The sequence below is a fragment of the Elgaria multicarinata genome, chromosome 2 (genome assembly GCF_023053635.1).
Source record: "Elgaria multicarinata webbii isolate HBS135686 ecotype San Diego chromosome 2, rElgMul1.1.pri, whole genome shotgun sequence".
NCBI lineage: Eukaryota > Metazoa > Chordata > Lepidosauria > Squamata > Anguidae > Elgaria > Elgaria multicarinata.
In genome coordinates, this window is record NC_086172.1 from 109,200,857 (window position 1) to 109,222,005 (window position 21,149).

At 41.4% G+C, this 21,149-nt stretch overlaps 1 protein-coding gene across 2 annotated transcripts in view; it reads right to left on the minus strand.

Moving 5' to 3' along the window:
- Positions 1–21,149, minus strand: part of NAV2 (neuron navigator 2) — a 323,173-nt gene that overhangs the window by 176,306 nt on the left and 125,718 nt on the right. For both annotated transcript variants that reach the window (XM_063117361.1, XM_063117362.1), the window contains one exon: positions 16,314–16,474. In XM_063117361.1, coding sequence (XP_062973431.1) covers positions 16,314–16,474 — 161 coding nt within the window. The remainder of the gene's footprint in view (positions 1–16,313; positions 16,475–21,149) is intronic.

Genomic DNA, 21,149 nt, shown 5'->3' on the forward strand with positions numbered 1-21,149 from the left:
AATAAAATAAGATAAATGTTACAGATGCCGTGTGAAAGCTGTCCAGAACTATTCTGAAGAGCCAGTGACTCCACAAAGGAATTATCACAAAAGAAAATGACATATGGATCATTTTGATCACATAGCATGTATCTATGACCAACAATCAACAGGAAAGCATGGCACTCTCGCAGAGACTCTTCCTACAATCTATCTCAGCAGTTGTCCTGAATACTGGAGGATGGTTCCACATATGGTCAAGCAAGTAGTGATGCTACATGACAAGTTGCTCAGACTGAGGAGCCAGGCCAGAGTCAACAGCTTTATGAGACCAGATTGGACCCTAATGGCTCCTTATGTCACTGTTCTGGAAAATCAGAATTGGTCATTATCCCATTCCAGGAGTAGGGAGATCTGACTACTATCACACATACCTTGGTTGTAACCAAGTTGACTTATTACAGCATGCTTTACATGGGGCTGCTTTTGAAAAAAAGTGTTCACAAACTTCAGTTGGTACAAAATGCTTCAGTGAGAGCATTGTACAATCTTCATTGGCTCTTGGTCTGTTTCCAAATCCAATTCAAAAGTGTTGGCCAATATGTTTAAAGACCTAGATGGTATTGTCCTCTTCCACATAATCCTGCCTGCCCACGATTCTCTATTTAATAGAGTTCTGCTCTGACAGGAATATAGCTGGTGGATACACAAGACAGGGTCTTTTCAGCTGTGGTACCCACAGATGGCACATTTGCCTACCGCAGAATGCAAATTTGCAACTCCCATTCTTATTGTTCTGTGACATCTGTTACGCATTAAGAACACTTTACATTATCCCTTAGTTACCTTTGAGCCCTGTAATGTTATTTCTGGTTTTGCTGCGGGTGGCTTAATTTTCATTGATTCTTAATTAACTTGTTGATAATGTGTAGTTTAAAATTATGTCTGTTAATTGCCTAGGGGAACCCATTTTCTGGGACAGAGAGGAAGGGTACAAATACTTTCATTAATAAATACAATATGCCTGCAGTGGTTGCACAGTAGCACAGCTGAGATAAGGCTGGTAGTTCCCACCTCTTATAACATGCCATGGGCAGAAGGAAATAAGACAGCTAGGCCCTGCTGTGCAGCCAAAGTCCCTTACATAACTTGATGGGTTAAATAACTTTGGATTGTTATAGCCCGTGTATAAAGCTGCCATACAGTAGCCTACGTGAGGTATTTCTTAGGGATTCTATTTTAAAGGTTTAGCTTTACAACTGCCTTTCACAGGCATGCGGACAGGGTGTGCCTGGTATGCCCAGCCACACCCTAATATCTTGTGGGGGGTGTTTGCTTTTCCACCCACTCCACTGCTCCCATGTGCGCTTAGAAATAATAAAGCAGCAGGCATGTGCAGCACCTCCTGCTCCTATACCTGGCTGACTTTCCTTAGCGGGCCGGGGATTTGCGCACTGTATCACCAGTGTGCTGCCTCTTTTAGGTCTTAAAGAGGAAGCACATTGGTGATGCAAAGTGCGTGCGTGCGTGTCCCCGGCCCACTAAGGAAGTCAGTCAGTGGGCTGGCATGGTTGGAAGTGGGAGGCTCATTTCCAGGGCCTCTGGAAACAGGCCCTGGGCAACCCCTCTGCCTCCTCCCGTGATTCTCTTCCCCCCGCATCTAAGAAAGGTGCAGCAACTCAAAGTGGGCACACCTTGCCTTGCCTCCAAATCCTGCCTGCCCGTTGCCAGGCAACTTACCTTTCCACTGCACACACCTGTCCAGGTTCTGGAGCCGCGTGCTGGACAGGCGCAAAGTGGAAAAGTAAGTTGCCTGGCAGTGGACAGGCAAGGTTGTGAGGCTAGGTGAGACCAGGCATGGCACCTGCTTTGAGTGGCTGCATCTTTCTTGAGCATGCGAAGAAGAGGGCGGAGGAGGCCGAGGAGGGAGGGAACTGTTTGCAAGTGGAGAAGGAAGCACTAGAAATAAAACACGGACACCAGAGCTTGGGATAAACTAGGGCCTGTTTATTTAAAGAGGGAAATTCTCCCCTCCGTGGATCTGTGCATGAATGTGCAGGAAACTAGCTCATCTGTCTTCAGGCAACTAGCCTGCCACTCAGCTGAACACAGGGGTCAGGTGACCCAGCCCCTTTTTCCAACTCCACTTGAGTGTTTGGTGAGACCGACCTGCGTCATCCCCACTCAGGGTTGCACAGCTCCGAGCAGATGAGACATGAAGGTCACCAAAGGCAAATCATATCCTGACTCGAAAGCTGCACAACCCCCAAGGAGCAGGACCTCTGGATTGCCAATCACTATAAAGGTGCCAGAGTGCTCACCGTCCCTATTTTCACTTTCCCAAAATTCCCACCCAACCTTGCCACTCACCAGTAGACCTATTTATCCTCCACTTCTAAAGATTAAATCCAATATGGAGTAGGCGAAAAGCTGTGCATCACTAAACGCCAGGGGAAATTCCTACTCCGCCCCCTTTACAAAGAGGACAACTGACTATTCCTATTCTGGTTATAGGGAGGGAGGGTGGGGCCGGAAACTAAAGAGGCCAAGAGCCGTGTGGGCTGAGCCTTTATATCCTTGGCTCCGCCCCTGCATGAGGTTGCATGCGTACAAGTCTCTCTTCCGGCTCCTTCCCCATTGCAAAAGCCGACCCCCACCCACGCTGTCCCGGCTGGGTGGGGATCGGGCTTCTGGAGGCCCTGGATGGAAAACGCTCTTCCCCACACCAACCCCCTCATGCTTTCCTTTCCTCTGCTCCCAAACCTGGGTGCACACCCTAACGAAATGTACTGCACATGCCTATGCTGCCTCTGTGGCCTATATAAAGTTGTGGATATGGTGAGAGTTAAGAAAATCACACTGTCTACATTTCTTGGCTATTTTAAGTCTGTTGAACAACTGTATTTAAATACAAATTTACTTTACTCGAATATTCCTACAAGTTTATACCAAGTATGGCAAAGGTTCCCACTATTTCAGTTGCTATTGAAACTTTAGTCTCTATGTGTTTAAGTAAGAGATCTGGGCATGTTTCTAAATGCCAAAAGAAATCCCAAATTTAGCCTATAAAAAGGAACGAAAGATTAAACAGCATAATTTACTGCATACGCGTATCTTGTCCTCTAGCTGTATTGGGCCTCTGGATTTACTGTGCCCTGTGGCACATCCCCAATATAAACAAGCTGTCAAGACTGACTCAGACAAGCTAACTGTGTTCTTAAGACATGGTTAATCAGTTACATTAAATAATAATAGTATAACGGCTGCAAGAAAACTGAAAGCTGGTAGTATTCATACAAACAAATTAACAAAAAAGGCAAAATTCACATTCCTGTCTCAACTGCTGCATTCCTTGTGAGCAGCCAGTACCTCCCACCCCACAGATATTTCAACAGCTGGTCAAGATCTTTCCACCCACTCAGAAGAAGTTCACTTTAAACGTTAGGCGTCCTGAGCTAGCTGTTGAAGGGCAGCACCCAAAAGGACATGCAACTTTGGAGGCATATGTCATCTTCTCATACATAATTCATTTTACTACTGACCTTCTGTAGCCTGGGTATTGTGTGCTCAAGTGGACTGATTAGGACAGAGATGAAGAAAGGTACTGATTAGTACATTAGCAGGACAAGTGTGTCTTTAAGAACATGAGCCAACAGTGTGATGTGGCTGCAAAAAAAGCAAATGCTATTTTGGGCTGCATTAATAGAAGTATTGCTTCCAAATCGTGTGAGGTACTAGTTCCCCTCTATTCAGCACTGGTTAGGCCTCATCTTGAGTATTGTGTCCAGTTCTCGGCACCACACTTCAGGAAGGATGCAGACAAGCTGGAGAGGGTTCAGAGGAGGGCAATGAGGATGATCAGGGGTCTGGAAACAAAGCCCTATGAGGAGAGACTGAAAGAACTGGGCATGTTTAGCCTTGAGAAGACAAAGCTGAGGAAGACATGATAGCACTCTTCAAATACTTGAAAGATTGTCACACAGCGGAGGGCCAGGATCTCTTCTCGATCCTCCCAGAGTGCAGAACATGGAATAATAGGCTCAAGATACAGGAAGCCAGATTCCGGCTGGACATCAGGAAAAACTTCCTGACCTTTAGAGCAGTACGACAATGGAACCAAATTATTATTATTATTATTATTATTATTATTATATTTATTTATTAGTATCCCACCTTTTGCCCAATGCTGAGCATCAAGGTGGCTTTACAAAATTAAAACATATACCGTTAAAACCTATAAACAGAAATATACAAAAGTTAAAAATTTAATTAAAAACGTTTCATTATTAAAACATTTAAAATACCTGGTTTTAAAAGTCCTAGGCATAGGTGGAGGTCCAGATTATTTGCTAAAGGTCAGCTGGAACAAGGAGGTTATGGGCTCTCCCACACTAGAGACATTTAAGAGGCAGCTGGGCAACCATCTTTCAGGTATGCTTTAAGCTGGATTCCTGCATTCAGCGGGGAGTTGGATTCAATGGCCTTATAGGCCCCTTCCAACTCTACTATTCTATGGTTCTATGAACATAAGAGCCAAAGTAAAAAGTCCCACTATCTCAGTGTTATGTATGTGGTTTCACTGCAGGGAAGCAGGGTTAATGCCTTGACAAAGCAATCCTATTGTTAGCCTGTGGAGACCTCTGACCACAGACCCTCCAAATCATAGAAAGCCTTGTAGGGCTCATGCTGGCAGGGTGAAAGTGAGGGAGGAACAGTCTTTCCACTCTTTTCTTTTCCCCCAACAGCCATTTTTTAAATTTTGTTTTTATGTGTTTCCTTCTATTGAAACCACTGGGAGGGAACTAATCTATTCCGGCTGGCTTAGATCAGGATCCAGTTTGGAGGCATCTTTGGGGGTCAGGAGACCTGTGCATCCTGGGGATCCGTTACTGTTCCTTACTTGCCAAATGGCCTACCTCTAGCATGCCTGGTTTCCTCCTTCTCAGATGCCAAAGAGGTAAGAGTTGCAGAGCTTTCCACAGGAGTCATACCTCCTCCTCCTCCAAATGCAGATCTCTGTCTCTGCCCTTGAAGGGAAAGATTCAAGGAATCCTATGGCCCCATAGGGTACACTCTCAGCAACCATGAGATTGCAGCCTTAATTAGAACAGTGAGGTTTAAGGCATTTCGTTCATGATATTTTTTTAAAAAAAAGTTCCATAGTTGTTTCATTTAGTTTTTTTAAAATATAAGTTATTAGCCTGGTTTGCACAATCAAAACAAGCCACCATGGCTTGTTGTGAGCCACAGTGTGTGCCAGGTATGATTTGCATAATCATCACACAGCCACGGCTTGTCATGTTGTCCAAACCTTGGCAACATGGCTTGTTGGAAGGTTAAAGAACCTTAAATAAGCCATGGACCTTTGTAGGGTTATTTGAGGGTTGTTTGGATGACATGACAAACTGCCCTGGTGGTGATTATGCAATTTGCACCTAGCATGAACCAGCACTGCCGCAGATCACAACAAGCAACTGCAGCTTGTTTGGATCATGAGATCCAGTTCACTATATTTACAAGCAAGAGTCTTTTCTAGATTAGGAACTTGTGCAGAATTATTATTTTTTTGGCTGTGCTGATATCAACATCTGACAATGATAATGTAAGACTTACTTAGCACCCAACTTGGATGTAGCCTTCAAACAGTTTTTGGACAGATGAATACATAAAACATGTCTGCAGTGATATCTGTATTAGTGCTGCTGCATAAATACTTTTACTAGAGCAAAACCCAGGAGTGAAAGTAATATTGCAATGTAAGTTTTAAACTCCACTTTCTTGATTGAAAATACATAACAAGTTTAGTTTACCTGGCATAACTTGCTGGCCTGGGTTTTTATTGGTTTGCAATACTTTAAAAAACTTTTTTTATACTTGCAATAATGTAAAAATCAAATGCATGAAGATTAATACCAAAACAAGAGTCTCTGAAGGAAAACAAGGAGACAGCCAGCAGGATCCTATTAAAATTGGAAAGTGGTTGAAAGTTTTTTTTTATTAAAACAATCAACTCACCCTAGCACATTAAATAGTGAGCATCCAGAAATATCAAAGTAAAATATCCACAAATTTCCAAGTGCATGGAGTAGTAGGCTTTCATTCCTTATCAGGTAGGTAAAAAAACCATTTAACTTACTGCCTTGAAGTGGTGGAGCCAAAGTATTTCTTACTGTAATCACTCTTGTTAGCTTTCTTCTGCACGCACACAAGCAGCATTAGTATTCACTGACAACGAAAACGATCGCTACCTCGAAACCTCCATTTAGTTTTGACAGTTGGGCAAACTGTTGTTAATCCCTTTCAGTTACAGAGAAATTCCCATCCCCCTCACAGCCCTCCTCCCTTTCCAGGCAGCACACTTGGATTCAACGCTACTGAATTTGGCACAGTCAAAAATCAATTTTACTGATGATCTGGCAGTTTGTCCAGAAAGGGTCACTGGCTTTTCAAGATCAATTAAAGTATATCAGAGTTCTCACTGGCAAATCACATTAATGTGTAAAGCGTACAAGAGAGGTTAGTAGGGGTATTTGTCTTCCCAATTACAAATTTCAATCATATATACTAGAAACAACAAGCTTATATTTATGCTTTAAGACTTCCTAGGGGAAAATTCATCACCTATTGTCTAAAACTTAGCACAAACTTAAAATCACATTCTTCAGTGCAAATATAGATTAGCTGAGAAAGGTGGATAAAATAAACCTTAAAAGGAATGCAACCTATTGGTAGCATTCCGTTTTAGAGAAAAGTATTTAGCATGCAATAAAATGCAATCTGTTCCTTTAAGTGATACGAAATATTTAAAATGTTCTTGGGATTTTAAAAATGCTAAGTTATTGAAAATGAAGGTGTGCAATACACTGGCAATAATAGCCTTTTCCTTATTATGCTGATTATCACTGAATATCACAGTAACACAACTCATCTAGATTGAGTTTAAGTAAAAATGAGTACTTCGTCTGTAATCCTATGCACACTCACCCCAGAGCAAGCTCACTGAATTTAATGGGACTTACTTCTAAATAGATATGCATAGGATTGCACTGTTAATCAGGAAAACACAGAAGCATATTTTATACTGTGACTTTCAGCGAACCAAATAAAACCTTTAAAGACACTAGTGCTTGCCAAGATACTTTCCTGATCAAAGACCTCACTTAGAATTTAATTCTGCCCTTCAGTACTGAATAGGGTCACAAATTGGGTCATACCTCGTGTATAATGGTTTGGAGAAAGGGTTAATTTGACAGGACTAAGCTAACACCATAATCGGAGTCTCTGCTACGGCATCTTATTTCATGACTCTGGAGGTCCTACAGGCACTGTCTCCAAAATAGACCTGGCAACACCTGCACAAGACTGTTCAGCTAGAGGACTTACAGCTACTGTACCACAGTGAATACACAAGCCTGTAGCAGCAGAGGAAGGGAGCAAGTTATCTCCTTCTGCTAGGGAACTCCATGTCAGTCCAAATACAAAGGTTGATGATGGGTGCACAGTTTAGTGGCAGAGCACATTCTTTATTTTAGGGTCCAGTTGAGATGTTTGAGAAATTGGTTTCAGTTCATTCTAACCAGAATTTGCCCAGTTCACAGCTCCTGGACCCAAATGTGGACCCAAATGCAGTCTGTGCTCAATGCTCATCACTGAGCTTGCAATGTGATTCACGGAACAAAGATGCATACAGTTGAAAAATGTGCATAAAAAATGGGTACTTTTGACAAATGCAAACATTTTTTTTAATCAGTTGGAGAAAAATGCATACGTTTTAAAAATGTGCACAACCGATGCGTACGTTTGGGGAAACATGCAGAAAATATCCACACATTTTTATACAAAAAATGAAGGATAAACGAAGCTCACAATTCAATACAGACACAAGGTGGAACGATCTTCGAGGTGAAAATTGTGGCAGAGATGCTTAATTGTTTCCAGAGCAAAGGTTACATCTCAGTGGCATTTTTCCCCCAAAGGAAAAAATATACACTAGGGTAAAAAGATGACTCAGAAAACCCCAGAGACCTCCGGTAAAATGGAGGATCTCTGGGGCAACTGGGGCTGGGCCCCAATTTACCAGGCGAAATGCTGGGCATCCATGCAGCAGCACCCCGGCCAGTGTCAGATCAGGGAACAAGGTACGTGGCAGCGGCGGGTTTACTTCCTCCCTCCTGGCCAGGGATACAGCTGCAGCAGGGCTGGTGCTGCAGGGCCCTATTACGCCCCGCGACACCTGCGTCTTGCTCAGGCTTATTTCCCTCCCCCGCCCAGGCCTACAGCTGATGCCTGACTGTGTGGAATGATGATGATGATGATGATGATGATGATGATGATGATGATGATGATGCCTTGGGTGAGTAGGTGTTGTATTTTTAACGTTATTTTATTGTTTGCTTTGAGTCTGTGCATGGCTGTAGTCTACTACCGTATTTCTTCAACTGTAAGACGCCATCGATTGTAAGATGCACACTAATTTCAGTACCACCAACAGAAAAAAAACACCTAAGAAACACCTGTGATTCTAAGACGCATCCCATTTTTAGAGATGTTTATATGGGAAAAAAGTGTCTTAGAATCGAAGAAATAGGGTACTATTTTTTTGCCTTTGGTGAGTGTGGGGTAGATTTTTATTCTGCCCCCCCCCCCAGTTAAGTGTGTGTGGGGAGTTTTTTCTTTAGATTGTCTTGGGGAGTGTGTGGAGTTTTTTCCACGTTGGGTGAGTGTGCAGAGGTGTGCGGATTTTAATTTTTATTGCCTTTGATGAGCAGGTGTGAGGTGTGTATTGTTGTTGTTCTTGTTGTTGTTGTTGTTGTTATTTTACCTTGAGTGAGTGTGTGTGAATGAATTTTTATTTTTGCCTTAGACTTTGAGATTATGATTACTTTACAGTGTGGCTTACTTTTTGTAGTACTAGAGTTTTCTGCACTTGTCAATTGCTTCATTTGTTCAGTGGTAGCAGTATGCTGAATCTGTGTGTATGGATATGAGTGATGGGGATAGAGTGTTAAATGTTAGAAAGGTGAGATTATGGACATCCAGTGAAGGATTTGCAGTCAAAAATGATATTTGAGGGAAGGGGAGACTGTGGCCTAAGCTAAACCTAAGCTTTATCCCGGGGTCGTCCCTGCCTGCTCCTGGGATATCCTGTGTGTCATTTACATGAACAGGGATGACCCCGGGACAATCCTGGGATAAACCTTAGGTCTAGCTAAGGCCTCTCACACACAGAATATAGCAAAAGCTTCGAAGTACAGCAGAAGCTACAAAAGTAGGCGTGAGTGAAGTTAATTTCAGATACACCGAATGTCTCACTTGTTCTTTATTCCAGTGATTTTAACATTAAGATGTTATGTAGAACAGGTTTGTCTTAATTGTGTGCTGTGAAATCAGACATGTGACCAAGGCTATGTTTGGGTGGGAACACCCCCTTGGGAGCTGGACATGTTGGTGAGCACGCCCCTTTGGGGGCTGGACATGTTGGTGAGCACACCCCCTTGGGGGCTGGAGTTGTTGGTGGGCACACTCCCTTGGGGACAGCCATGTTGTCCTCCTTTTTGGTTTCCAAAATATGATCAGCCTAAGATACATGGACAACATATCTATTCTCCCGTGTTGAGAAAAGTGGGGGAGGGGATTTTAGTTAAGAAAATAGCCCACATCAAAAGGATTAAGGACACAAGGTGAAAAAAATGGATATGTTTTAAAAATGTGAACAATTGATTTGTACATTTGGGGAAACGTGCAGAAAATATCCACACATTTTCAAACAAAAAATGAAAAATAAGCAAAGCTCACATTTCAATACGACACAAGGTGGAACCATCCTGGAGGCTGGGTGACATATGGGCACACTGATAGGAGAGTTGTGTTCCTTTGTTAAGTTTAATGTTGATACTTATACCTTGAAAGGTGCTTGAATTCTGCAATTCAAACTAGGAAAGTTTCACAGGAATATACCTCCAGTCACTGAATTTGCATTAGAACAACTGCTTGTTTATTTAAATGATAAAATATAATGAGAAACGTCCATGGAGATATTAAATGCAAGGAGACGTAGAGATAAATGTAGCCCAGGGGACAATGTGCAGAACAATGAATGGCAGGCTTCTACACAGATAGTGTATGTTTGTTAGACAGCACGGGAAAAGTCTGAAGTAATTAAGAAGAGTTAACAGCGACCTTGTCCAGGGGGCAGGTGTTTCTTATGCTGCAGTTTATTCACAGGCTCACATGTAAGAGAAAAACCAACAGGGGGTACATTTAGATAAGCAATGGCTAAGTGACAGTGACAATTCAGATGCGAATTACAAGGTTTTAATTACACGGAGGCAAGCGGGTGACAGCAGAAATCACAAGCTTGAATGCTTCATCATTTCTTTGTAACCCTAAGTTGTAATTAGAGCTGTGTTCAGTAGCTTGACCATCACAAAACAAAACACACAAACACTTTTAACAGGCCAAGAAATGCAACAATTCATATCAAAACATAATGCCCAAACTGCTGACAGCTATTATAAAGTTGCTAATTATTGTGAAAATGAATAACATATTTTAAACAAAGAAGGGTGATGACACAATATCGCCGGCTACAAAATTGTTCATTGGGTTTCTATTCATTTGCACAGATCCTCTGTGCATTAAGAAATAAGATTCAGAAATAATGGACAGAGGACATTGGGCACCAGTAAAGCTTCTCTTCTAGAGGGATTTCAATTTCTGATAAATGATGGAGGTGTGGTATAATGAAAGCTTCTTGTTCAGCTATATTATGGGACTGCCATTAGTTGCACTGTATAAAGGTGGATATTTTTAACTTAAGTGATATAGCTTGAGCTACAGTACAATCAATCAATTGCATTTATTCAGGCAATTTTAGGAAATTTCTCTTCTATTTGTGGGCTCTTTGAATAATGGACTCTCTTATCTCTAAAAGGCTCATGTTACACCACTGGAAATCAACGAGTTCCATTAGCCACAATAATTCAGATTGATAAAAAATATGATCCCCTTTTAAAAAATGTTTTACATTGAAATAAATGTTTACTTCTTATTTATTACATTTGTACCCCACCTTTCCATAAAATGCCTGAGGGGCCTAACAGCAGTAAAATCCACACAAAAATAGCCATATAACAAACCATATTGCAAGTTATTGACTCTCTCCCTATAATTTATTTTCCTATTAAAACAAAGATTACATATGGATTGATAAAGTGTTTATTTATTTATTTGTATATCAACTATAAGAAAAGCTAAAATTAGAGTAAAAAAAGAAGAAAAAATTGATCCAATTGAAAAAAGTAAAAGAATGTAATATATATTTATCTGCTAAAAATTTGGGGAATGCTTTTTTAAAGACAACAACACAAAAACAAAGCCCAGCAATCCTCACAAGCTGTGTTCATGCATTACTCATACGGAGAGCTTTGGCTATTGGGCAGTATTGAAATGAAATAAAGATGAATAGGGTGAGCATTGTTTTAAAAAGACTTAAGTAAAAGGGGCAGTGGGGTTGCACATAGGGACGTAGACGAATTTCATTTACACTCACAAAACGTGTAAAAAATACCCTGTTCACAACCCTGAATGGCAGTGTGAGCAGGACAAGGCGTTCTCTGAAAATGTTCACAAATTCTCAAACAAGCTCTTGCATTTGAAAAATATGCAAATTTCGATGGGGGGGGGGGGAATTACACAATTGCACCACTACAAAAATGTGCCATTTCATGCTTTAGTCTGTGAGGGAAATTTGTGCAACTCTGAGGGAGCTTTGCCAATTTTCATTGCATTTATTTTGTGCAATTTATTTTATGCAATTTTCCTGTTCGCGCAAAACAGCGAGCACAAATGTGAGCACAAATCGAGGATCAAGCTGGTGTTCAGAGAATCTCCAACACTGCTTGTTCAGCCATCCCTAGTAGCTTGTTTCCTTTCTGCTCCCAACATCATGCTGTTTCTCCACTCTTGCCAAAATGTAACAAACACAATTGGATACTACCTAATCAGTCACTTCCAAGTTTTTACAAATGCTCAGAAACCAAAAGTTGAGAACCACCAAATGGCCTTATCACAGCCTATTCCACAAAATATAATATCTAACAAGCTTTTACTGATCCGGTATCAACTGACTGTCTCACTCCATAGGCAATCACTTGAAAATGCAAGTACTGATACAAATTTTGAATATTTCATAGGATGAGGGCAGAGGAGAATCACACTTTGCAGGACGAATTACAGGGTATGCTGTGATTTAAAACTAAACAAAATCTCTCATGCTGTATACACATTACTTACAAACAGGCTGATGCACCCCTTCCCAAACCTGAGGCTCAATTGTCAGCCATGGCTAGGAGGAGGATGGAAATAGTAGTTCAAAACATTTGCAGGTCACTGGGTTGGAAAAGGCTGTCCAACCACTGAATATTGTAGTTTCTGAAGAAGTTATATCAGTCTTTCTCACTAGGGGGCAGCAACATCTCAGGAAGGCACGCTCCTTGCTTTCCTCTGAATTTAAACTTTTCTACGTATGACCACTAGCTGTGGCCAGTAGCTGACTTTACCTGAGCATCCAGTAAAAGATACTTTCTTGTCTTATTGCTTCATCAGTATCTAACAACTGTTTAATATAGTCCGTTCTTTTAAGAGGTTGGAGGAATGAGAGAGTCATTTTTCTGCTTGTCTTTCACATTGTTATTTCATCCAAGAAACTCAGAGCAGTTCTCATGAGGATTTTATTCTCACAACACTCCTGGGATGATGTAAATTAGGCTTGGAGATAATCCAAAATCACCCAGTGAGTTTCATGGCTGACAGCTGAGTAGGGATTTAAACCTGGTGCTGCAATGCTGATGTACAACTTACCTGTGAGGAGATCTTTATTATTTATTTATTACCCAAATTTATACACTGCTTTCCACAGAGGTATCAAAGCACTCAACATAAAATGCAACGGAATCAACACAAAAATAAAACACAACAATAAAACAACACAATACAAAATTAACCAGCAGTAAAACAGCACACTCTGCTGTACGCTACAAACAATACCTGCCTGTGTCACATTTCAGGGAAAGCCTGTGTGAAGAGATGGATTTTAAGAAAACGTCTAAATGTCAGAACTGTGGGGAACTGTCTAATGTCAATTCGTAAAGCGTTCCAAAGGGGGGTTGCCTCAACCCACCCTTGGAAGTGTTCCTGTCAGATACTCTGTCCACTATATGTCATTGGTATTATCATACTGATGATGTGAAGCTCCTCCAAGTATTACAAGACAAAGAAACAGCATCCCAAGAATGAAGAGCCAGTTAATTACAGAACTGTAACCATTAAATGGGAAAGGAAATCTGGGCCTGATAACATTAGGAACATAGGAAACTACCTTAGACAGAGTCAGACCACTGGTCCACCTTGCCCAGTATTGTCAGCACTGACTAGTAGCAGTTCTCCAGGTTTGAGGCAGAACTTTTTCCAGACCTACCTGGAGATGCTAGGGATCGAATCTGGGACCTTCTTTATGCAAAGCAGGTGCTCTGTCACACTGAGCTATGGCCCCTCCCATTCAAGCAGAGCAAAGCTAGGAATATAGACTGTCCAGCTTTGTGAAATCAATTGTTCCATAAACCTTTTAAATCAGTTTTAGCCTTTATATTATCCTTTGTTTCTGATCTTAATTTAGAGTTTGTTTTAATGCTGCCTCACATTATATTGTATTAGTGTATCTGTTTTTTTTAATTGGCTTGTTTTTATACTATAAGCTGCCTGTACATTTTTTTATTTTTTTAGGGAAACTTATAGGGCAACCTATCAATACCACAAATACACATATTTTTGTATATTTTTAAAACTGTGATTACATCACAGTTTCCAAGACACCAACTTATGTTTTGAGTATCTTGTCAAGTGATTTAACTTAGGTAAAAGCACCTAAGTTTTCTGTAAACATAATTCTACAGAGCATCTCTTAGGAAAATGCTGTATTTGGCATTCATGAGACGCCTTATTTTTCAGTGCCATTTATAAAGCTACAGCATGTTTCCAGCTATCAAGCCTGTATCCAATGATCCTTGAAATTAAATTTAAATCATGGACATTTGGTACCCTTCACCTTTGCTATGGAAAGTAGAGGTGAGGAGAGCTACTCTCTCCTCACCTCTACTTTCATATGATGAATAAGGCAACAGGCTTATTCATCATATGAACACACTGGGGATGCCTCCACTGATTATTTTTTCTATTCCTGTTAATCAAAAGTACGTTCAGCTCCCACTTCCCTGGGACTGATACTGCCTTCTAAACAACAAAGCAAAAAAATTGCATGGATGCTAGGGCAATAGGATTTTCATTGAAATTGTTTGTGTGGATGTGTATATGTTGATAGGAAAAGTTACAGAACAACAAGGGGATTTGCTTCAATTATGCTGAACCAGGAATATACTGTACATTTCATGGCTGCAGCCAGCTGGTTTCAAAGAGCAAATGTTATGCACGTACCATTCAAGGCTTCATTTATCTTTTTCTCTAGAAGCAAAGTCGAACAATGGAACAAAACCGGGTTCAGAGATTCAGCAGGACTAAGAATAGGAAGAATTCCTTTGCAGCCTTCCTTGAATGTCATCTACAAAGAAGGGTCCCCTTCCCCCTCCTTTGACCACTCAAAGGAGATATTAAACCCCAAATGCATATAGCTCATGCCCAATGGCCTGCGTTCTGTCAAAACCACTTCGGGAGGTGATGATATGAAGCAGGAAAGAAGTGGGGGTAAGCATTTAGGAAATGCTGAACTCTTTTCCCAGGCGGCACTGCTCTGCTTCAACTGCCCCCAAGCTGCTTTCCCTCATGGATCTCCCAGCATGTACAAAAGTGTTTGGTTGTTTTTTTAGATTTACCAGGGAGATTCTTGGGGAAAATGATTTGCTGTGATGTACCATAATGGATCACAAGCAGAAGGAGCGAAGGCAGTGCATCGTTCCAAAGTGCCCACAAAGCAGATGACATGCTTCAAATGGGAAAGAGAGGACACAACTGGCGGGAAAATCCTTGCCAATCCTGATACAGTTGATCAAACTCCGAACATGCACCAAACCCACCCACTGACTTCCTCCAATGGAGATTTATCAGTTTTTCTGATCATTCAAGACAATCTTTCTCTGACCTTCAACTATTTGTGGAGTCCCAGCTGTTCTCTCCCACCACATGCAATGAATATAAAAATACCAAAGTAAAATATGTGCATGTTCATTCCAAGCTCACATCCCAAATCTTATACGTAGCATATTTTGTGCCCTGTGGTGTAGTTTTTTATGAAAATCTATAGAAAGTTTCAAAGCAGGAAACAAATGAAGCCAGAAGACCTTCTGAACTCTGCAGGGTACAAGGACACACACACACACAGAGAGAGAGAGAAATAAACTCCCTGTGATTTCTATCGAGGTTCATCAGACTAAGGATGATCCTCTATGGAAGGGCTTTGGGCACAATCCAGCCAAAATCAAGCACATTTACGGTTCATTTTGGTTGAGCCGTGCTCCTATATTTGCAGCACCTATCAAAAACAGAAAGAAAAGAAAGATGGACAGATAGATAGCTTTTGAGAATAGTACCGTATTTCTTCGATTCTAAGATGCACTTTTTTCCCTAAAGTAACAGCTCTAAAAATTGGGTGCGCCTTAGATTCGATGGCGCCTTAGAATCGAAGAAATACGGTAACTACATTTGTCGAGTCTGCAGCGGGACAGGTTGGGAAAGAGGGTAGGGGGTGAAGAGCGAGCGAGAGAGAAGGGAGTGGAGAGAGAAGCGGGGGGGGGAGAGGGGCAACGTCTTGGAGCATCTCAAACGTTGCCGCCGGGAGCCGGCTGGGAGGGACCCCAGCTCCGGCAGGCCAGCGAGCTTCCAAAGAGCTCGGCCTCGCCTCTGTTAAGGAGATGGGAAGCGGAAGAATCACCTGAGCAGCGCTGGTTGGGCTCGCCCGCCCGCCCCCTCCCGTCCGTGTGAATGGTGCAGACCAGCTTTTGAATGCATGTGTGGCTGTCCGTTCCCAGGCAGGGGACGATTGGTTCCTGCTTCCCATTCATGTATCCTGCCTCTATGCGTGTGCGTGCGTGCGTGCACGCGCGTCTTTGTCTCGCTCCCTCCCTGTTCCTCTCCCCCTCCGCTGCGTGTATGTACCGTAAAATTGCTTTGCTGGCTGATTGGAGAAATTTATTTTTTCTTCGAATCAAAGCTTTTTTCCCCTGTTGGTGGCACTGAAATTAGTGTGCGCCTTAGATTCGATGGCGTCTTACAATCGAAGAAATACGGTAGATGGGTCACAATAACAAACGCTTCAGTTCACTTACCTTTCTCATTGCTATTTGTTAGAAGAGACGGTGGGCTTGTGGTGGGTTTGGACTTATCATAGTTGTTAAAGCTCTGGCTACGCCGGTTGTTGGCACTAACTGGACCACGAGTTTTTGCTTCGCTGCCTGCAGCTGAAACCCTCGTGGTAGGACCTGGAAGTCTGTTTTCAAAGTAAAAGGAGAAGTAAACATGTTGTTCCCCAAAGCACACGCACAGATGCAAATTACATTCATGTCAAATCAGGGGCTTCTTCCCATAAAAGACAACTGGCCCATGTGTGCTCTCATACTCATACACAGCTCCAGTGCAAGGGCTTTCAATGGAGGAAGCAGCTATCTTCAGGCAAAGAGTGTACATACGGAACTGCTATTGGAGTTTCCACATCACTGAAGAACTGCTTAACTGGGGAGTAACAAATTACTGAAAGGTTATCCAGAATGACTAGACCTCGAAACATTTGGATCTAGACACTTGGTGAACTGTGAATATTGAAAAATTCTGCTATAAGGAACCAGCGGATTCAGGTGCCTGACCAGTGAATTCCAAGGGGTATCCGTGCCCCCTGCCCTGCTGATTTTAGCCTCCTTGAATGGTCCATTTCCTACACTTCACAATATCAGATCTGAATATGGATAGTGTGCCTATTTCTTTAGCAACCAACCACCAATCCAAAATTGTGTCTTCAAACTGAGTGTTGCTGGGTTCTCTCTCTTAAAGTACTTGTGGGGGGAAATGCTTGAAACATTAGGTGGGAAACACCTTTACCGAAATGAATCCTGCAAACTCTAAGCTATCAAAAGAAACAGGTACAGTGTCTGAATCTGGATGCATCGGTTGAAACATGGCACGTTGACTTCAGGTAGGCATAACTATGTGGTAGATTACATCCATAGACCCCGATAGGGAGCATCAAATCCTAAAACAAGCATGTTGGCACATGAAATAAGCTTGTGCCACACAACCCAGCAAGTCTTTTAGCTAGCATTATATCTGTATTCCATCCCAAAAGTCCAGAGTGCAGAGTTGCTATGCAGAGCACTAGATTTTAACTATGCAGCATAATCTTAAACATCTTTAGTCAGAAGTAATCCTATTGAGTTCAAAGGAGCTTACTCCTTAATAAGTATGCCTCGGATTGCCACTTCAATGTTTAGTTAACATACATATTTATGAATCATTCAACATAATGTTATGTAGTGTATTCCACACGTTAAAACGAAGCAGCTAACCCCGGTACAATCTACCTAGAATTTCTCCTGCATCACTCCATCATGCAAAATCATATTAAGTTTGCTATTTTTTTTTACTTACTCAATACAAAACTTCAAGTGCTTGAAATAAACCATAAAACCACTAAACTAAAGCCATTTGCAGTGTTTATTAGTATATTGTTTCCTGCAGACAGAATTCCTATCTGATCACCAACATTACAAACCTTTGTTACTCCAAGGGCACCTTTAAGATTGGGAGGGAAAGAGAGTTAACAATTCTTCTTTCTCAGCAAGACAGCAGATGGGGGAGAAGAACACATAAGCCTTAGCAGATGCATGCACATGCTTTAAAAATTTAGAGGTGGCAAGTTCGAGTACAACTCAATATATTTAGATCTCCACTACCATTGACCACTAAAACATAGAATTAAATGGGGCTTGCTCTCTTGCATCCCCAAAGACAAACCCTCCAGTTCTCAAATGCTTCTGAAGGAGAAACCTAGGAAATAACAACAGGAGGAACACTAGAAAATTGCACATGGCAGTCATCACAAATACACACACACACACACACACACACACACACACACACACACAGGCCTTGATAAAGAAGCATCCTAAAGAAAGGCTACAATGGAAGAGTGAGGGGAAATCCAGGAAGAAATCTAAGGAAAACAAATGACACTCTCTTCATGCTTTTGTGAAAGACTTGACATTGACATGGCAAGAACCTCCATGCAGAACTCATGCTGGCTGAAAGGTAAAAGAGAAACAAGTCTTGCAGTGCATGAGCTGAAGCTTCATCGCCATACACAGAGAGGCTCAGGGCATTTGTTCTAGTCCAACTCTCCCATCTTGGCTTCTACGGTACTTTAGGATACCTCTGTTTTTAGTATTTCTGATATGAAGTATGAAAATCATATAAAGTGATCTTGCACTCTGGGAACCCAGGGATAGACTCAGAACACTGGGTTGATTATGTGCCAGTAGATCAATACAAATCTGTAGGAATGTTCAGGCATTTCATTCTAAGCAAAAGAAAATACAGTATTTAGAATCATAGAATAGCAGAGTTGGAAGGGACCTACAAGGCCATCTAGTCCAACCCCCTGCTCAATGCAGGAATCCACCCTAAAGCATCCCTGACAGATTTCTATCTACCCAATAAAGCAATACTGTATAAGTGAGGGTTCCACTTTTTAAATAGCCTAACTTATCTTTTGAATGAATAAATAAATAAGTACCAAAGAACTGAAATGGCAATTTTAAAAGGGATATTGCGTTGACAACTCTCATATATCAATAAGGTACAGATAGATTATTTCTAAATTAGAACATTACAAAACATTACCCAGTTTTGCTCAAAACTATGTCCCAAAGCATCTATCTCCAAAAGCATCTCATTATTCAATGTTTCATAAGAGAGGGGGGAAACAATGTAGATATGAAGGGAAAATGAATTCTATCATATGCAAAGAAGGAATTAATGATAGGTATAAGCAATATTTATTAATATTTCTCCCCAAACTCTAGGACTATTGAAACTTGATAAATTTGAACTTTCTGGTTTTCTAGACAGTTATATAGTTAGTCTTTTGAAGGTTATGTCTAGCATAGATTAGAGTGGAGTGGACAAAGAGGCATGCAGCTCAGCAACAACAATAACCATAAAAACACTTAAAAGTTATGCTTTAAGTTTGGCAGGAAAGGGTATTGTATAATTTCTAGTTCAGAGTTCTTGAATCCCTATTATTTTGGGGGGGAGATGATGGTAGTGGTGACTGAAATGAAAGGTGGAAAAGTGCAAATGATGAGAGTGTGAGGATGGAATCGAGGGCGTGGGGTGAAGCAACAATCCAAACAAAGGGAACTATCTTCCCAAAGGATTGTGCAAGAGCAGGGCGGTTTTCAACTGGAGGTTTTCTTGGTGGGCTGTTTCCAAATTGATCAGCAGCTCTGGAAACTGTCAGCTTTGTACATTTTTGACAAAATCTTCAGTAAAAGACCCTGTATCTTTCCCCGGCACAGAGAAAAGCAGGTTGGAGAGGGTGAATTTATTTATTTATTTATTTAATTATTTATTGCATTTCTATACCGCCCAATAGCCGAAGCTCTCTGGGCGGTATTTGAACAGGAAAGATGGAACATGTAGAGAGTTAAGTGAACACCCTGCCACTAGTGTCCAGCGAATTTCCATTCCTTCCTTACCAGCATTTCAGTTTTTAAACAAAAATCAGAAGACTACTCCTGCATCTCCAATGTCTTGCCCAGTTTGGTACTGAAGAACTGAACATATAGTTGTTGACTTATAGAGCTAAGGCAGGCATAGGTGAGAGAATCTAAATAATATTTTTGTTTTATTTTATTTATTATTACATTTATATTCCACCTTTTTTCCTTTTCCTTGGAACCCAAGCTGGCATACACCTCCTCTCTATCTTATCCTCACAATAACTCTGTGAGGTAGATTAGGCTTTGAGTCAGTGACTGACACAAAGTTACCCAGTGAACTTCATGGCCAAGTGGAGACTAGAACCCGGATTTCCCAAGTCCCAGTCCAACACTCTAACCATTAACCATGTAGGAAATAGTGAAGAAGGAGATGAAGGAAGCAACTCTTATTCATAAAATCTTATCATTGCCTGCACCAAAAAAAGAATGGAATGCCAGGAGGTAAAAATCTAAATTGCAGAGCAAAAACTAATGTGTTACACTTTGTGCACAAAAAGGGGTAAACAGTGGTGCCTTATAGAATGCCGAGCTTTGGGGGCATTCCTAATAAAGTACGCATGACAGCATGGGAAGAGTAAATTTCATTATAAGAAAATCTGTAAGAAATACCACAGCTATTAATAAAGATTGGAGCAGCATTTTGAAGTGCTGTGTTGAGATGTTCGTAAGAGTCAGAATACATGTCAAGCTGTGACTTAGAGGAGAACGAATGAACTGAAACACCTATTATTCATTCTCAGGGAGATTAGATGTTCTCCATTACAGGACACGGAGGAATCCATAACAGAGATGACATCTAAGCTGCTGCATTCTATCATCTGACACAACAGACATACTCACTACTCTTTCCTGCCCTTGAGGAAACTAGTTGGACTTTAGAAGCATCAGTGATAAAAAATAATTAGAAAGGAAGTTAAAGCAAGAGGAAGGGAAGATTCCCAAAACAAATAAGTTCATTTTTCAAAAAATGAAAAATTCACAAGAATTACACTGTTATTTGAACCCCCTCCATGCATTAATTATGTAAAGGGAGCACCATGCAATTACCACAAAGCAGACAGCACTGCTGGACATCCATGTGTTGGCATGGATATCTGGGTGTCATGATCCAGGGTTGCCATTCCCAATCCCCAGGAAGAGACAGCTCTCAGTCATAGAAGAACCCCTAGGACATTGCCAACCTCCAATTTTGAGAACTCCAGTTCTTAAGCCCACCCTCCCCCGAGTTTCCTCCATGCTTCAGAAGCAAGCATGGCCCTTTAAAGGAGGAGACCTCAAGCAGTGTGTGGGAGGAGCAATCTACTTTCACAAAGCTGGAAGTCTTATTTAAGGCTCACACTGAGTCACCCAGCTGTTGGAAAAGCATATGTGTGTGTCTGGCCTAGAGCCCCA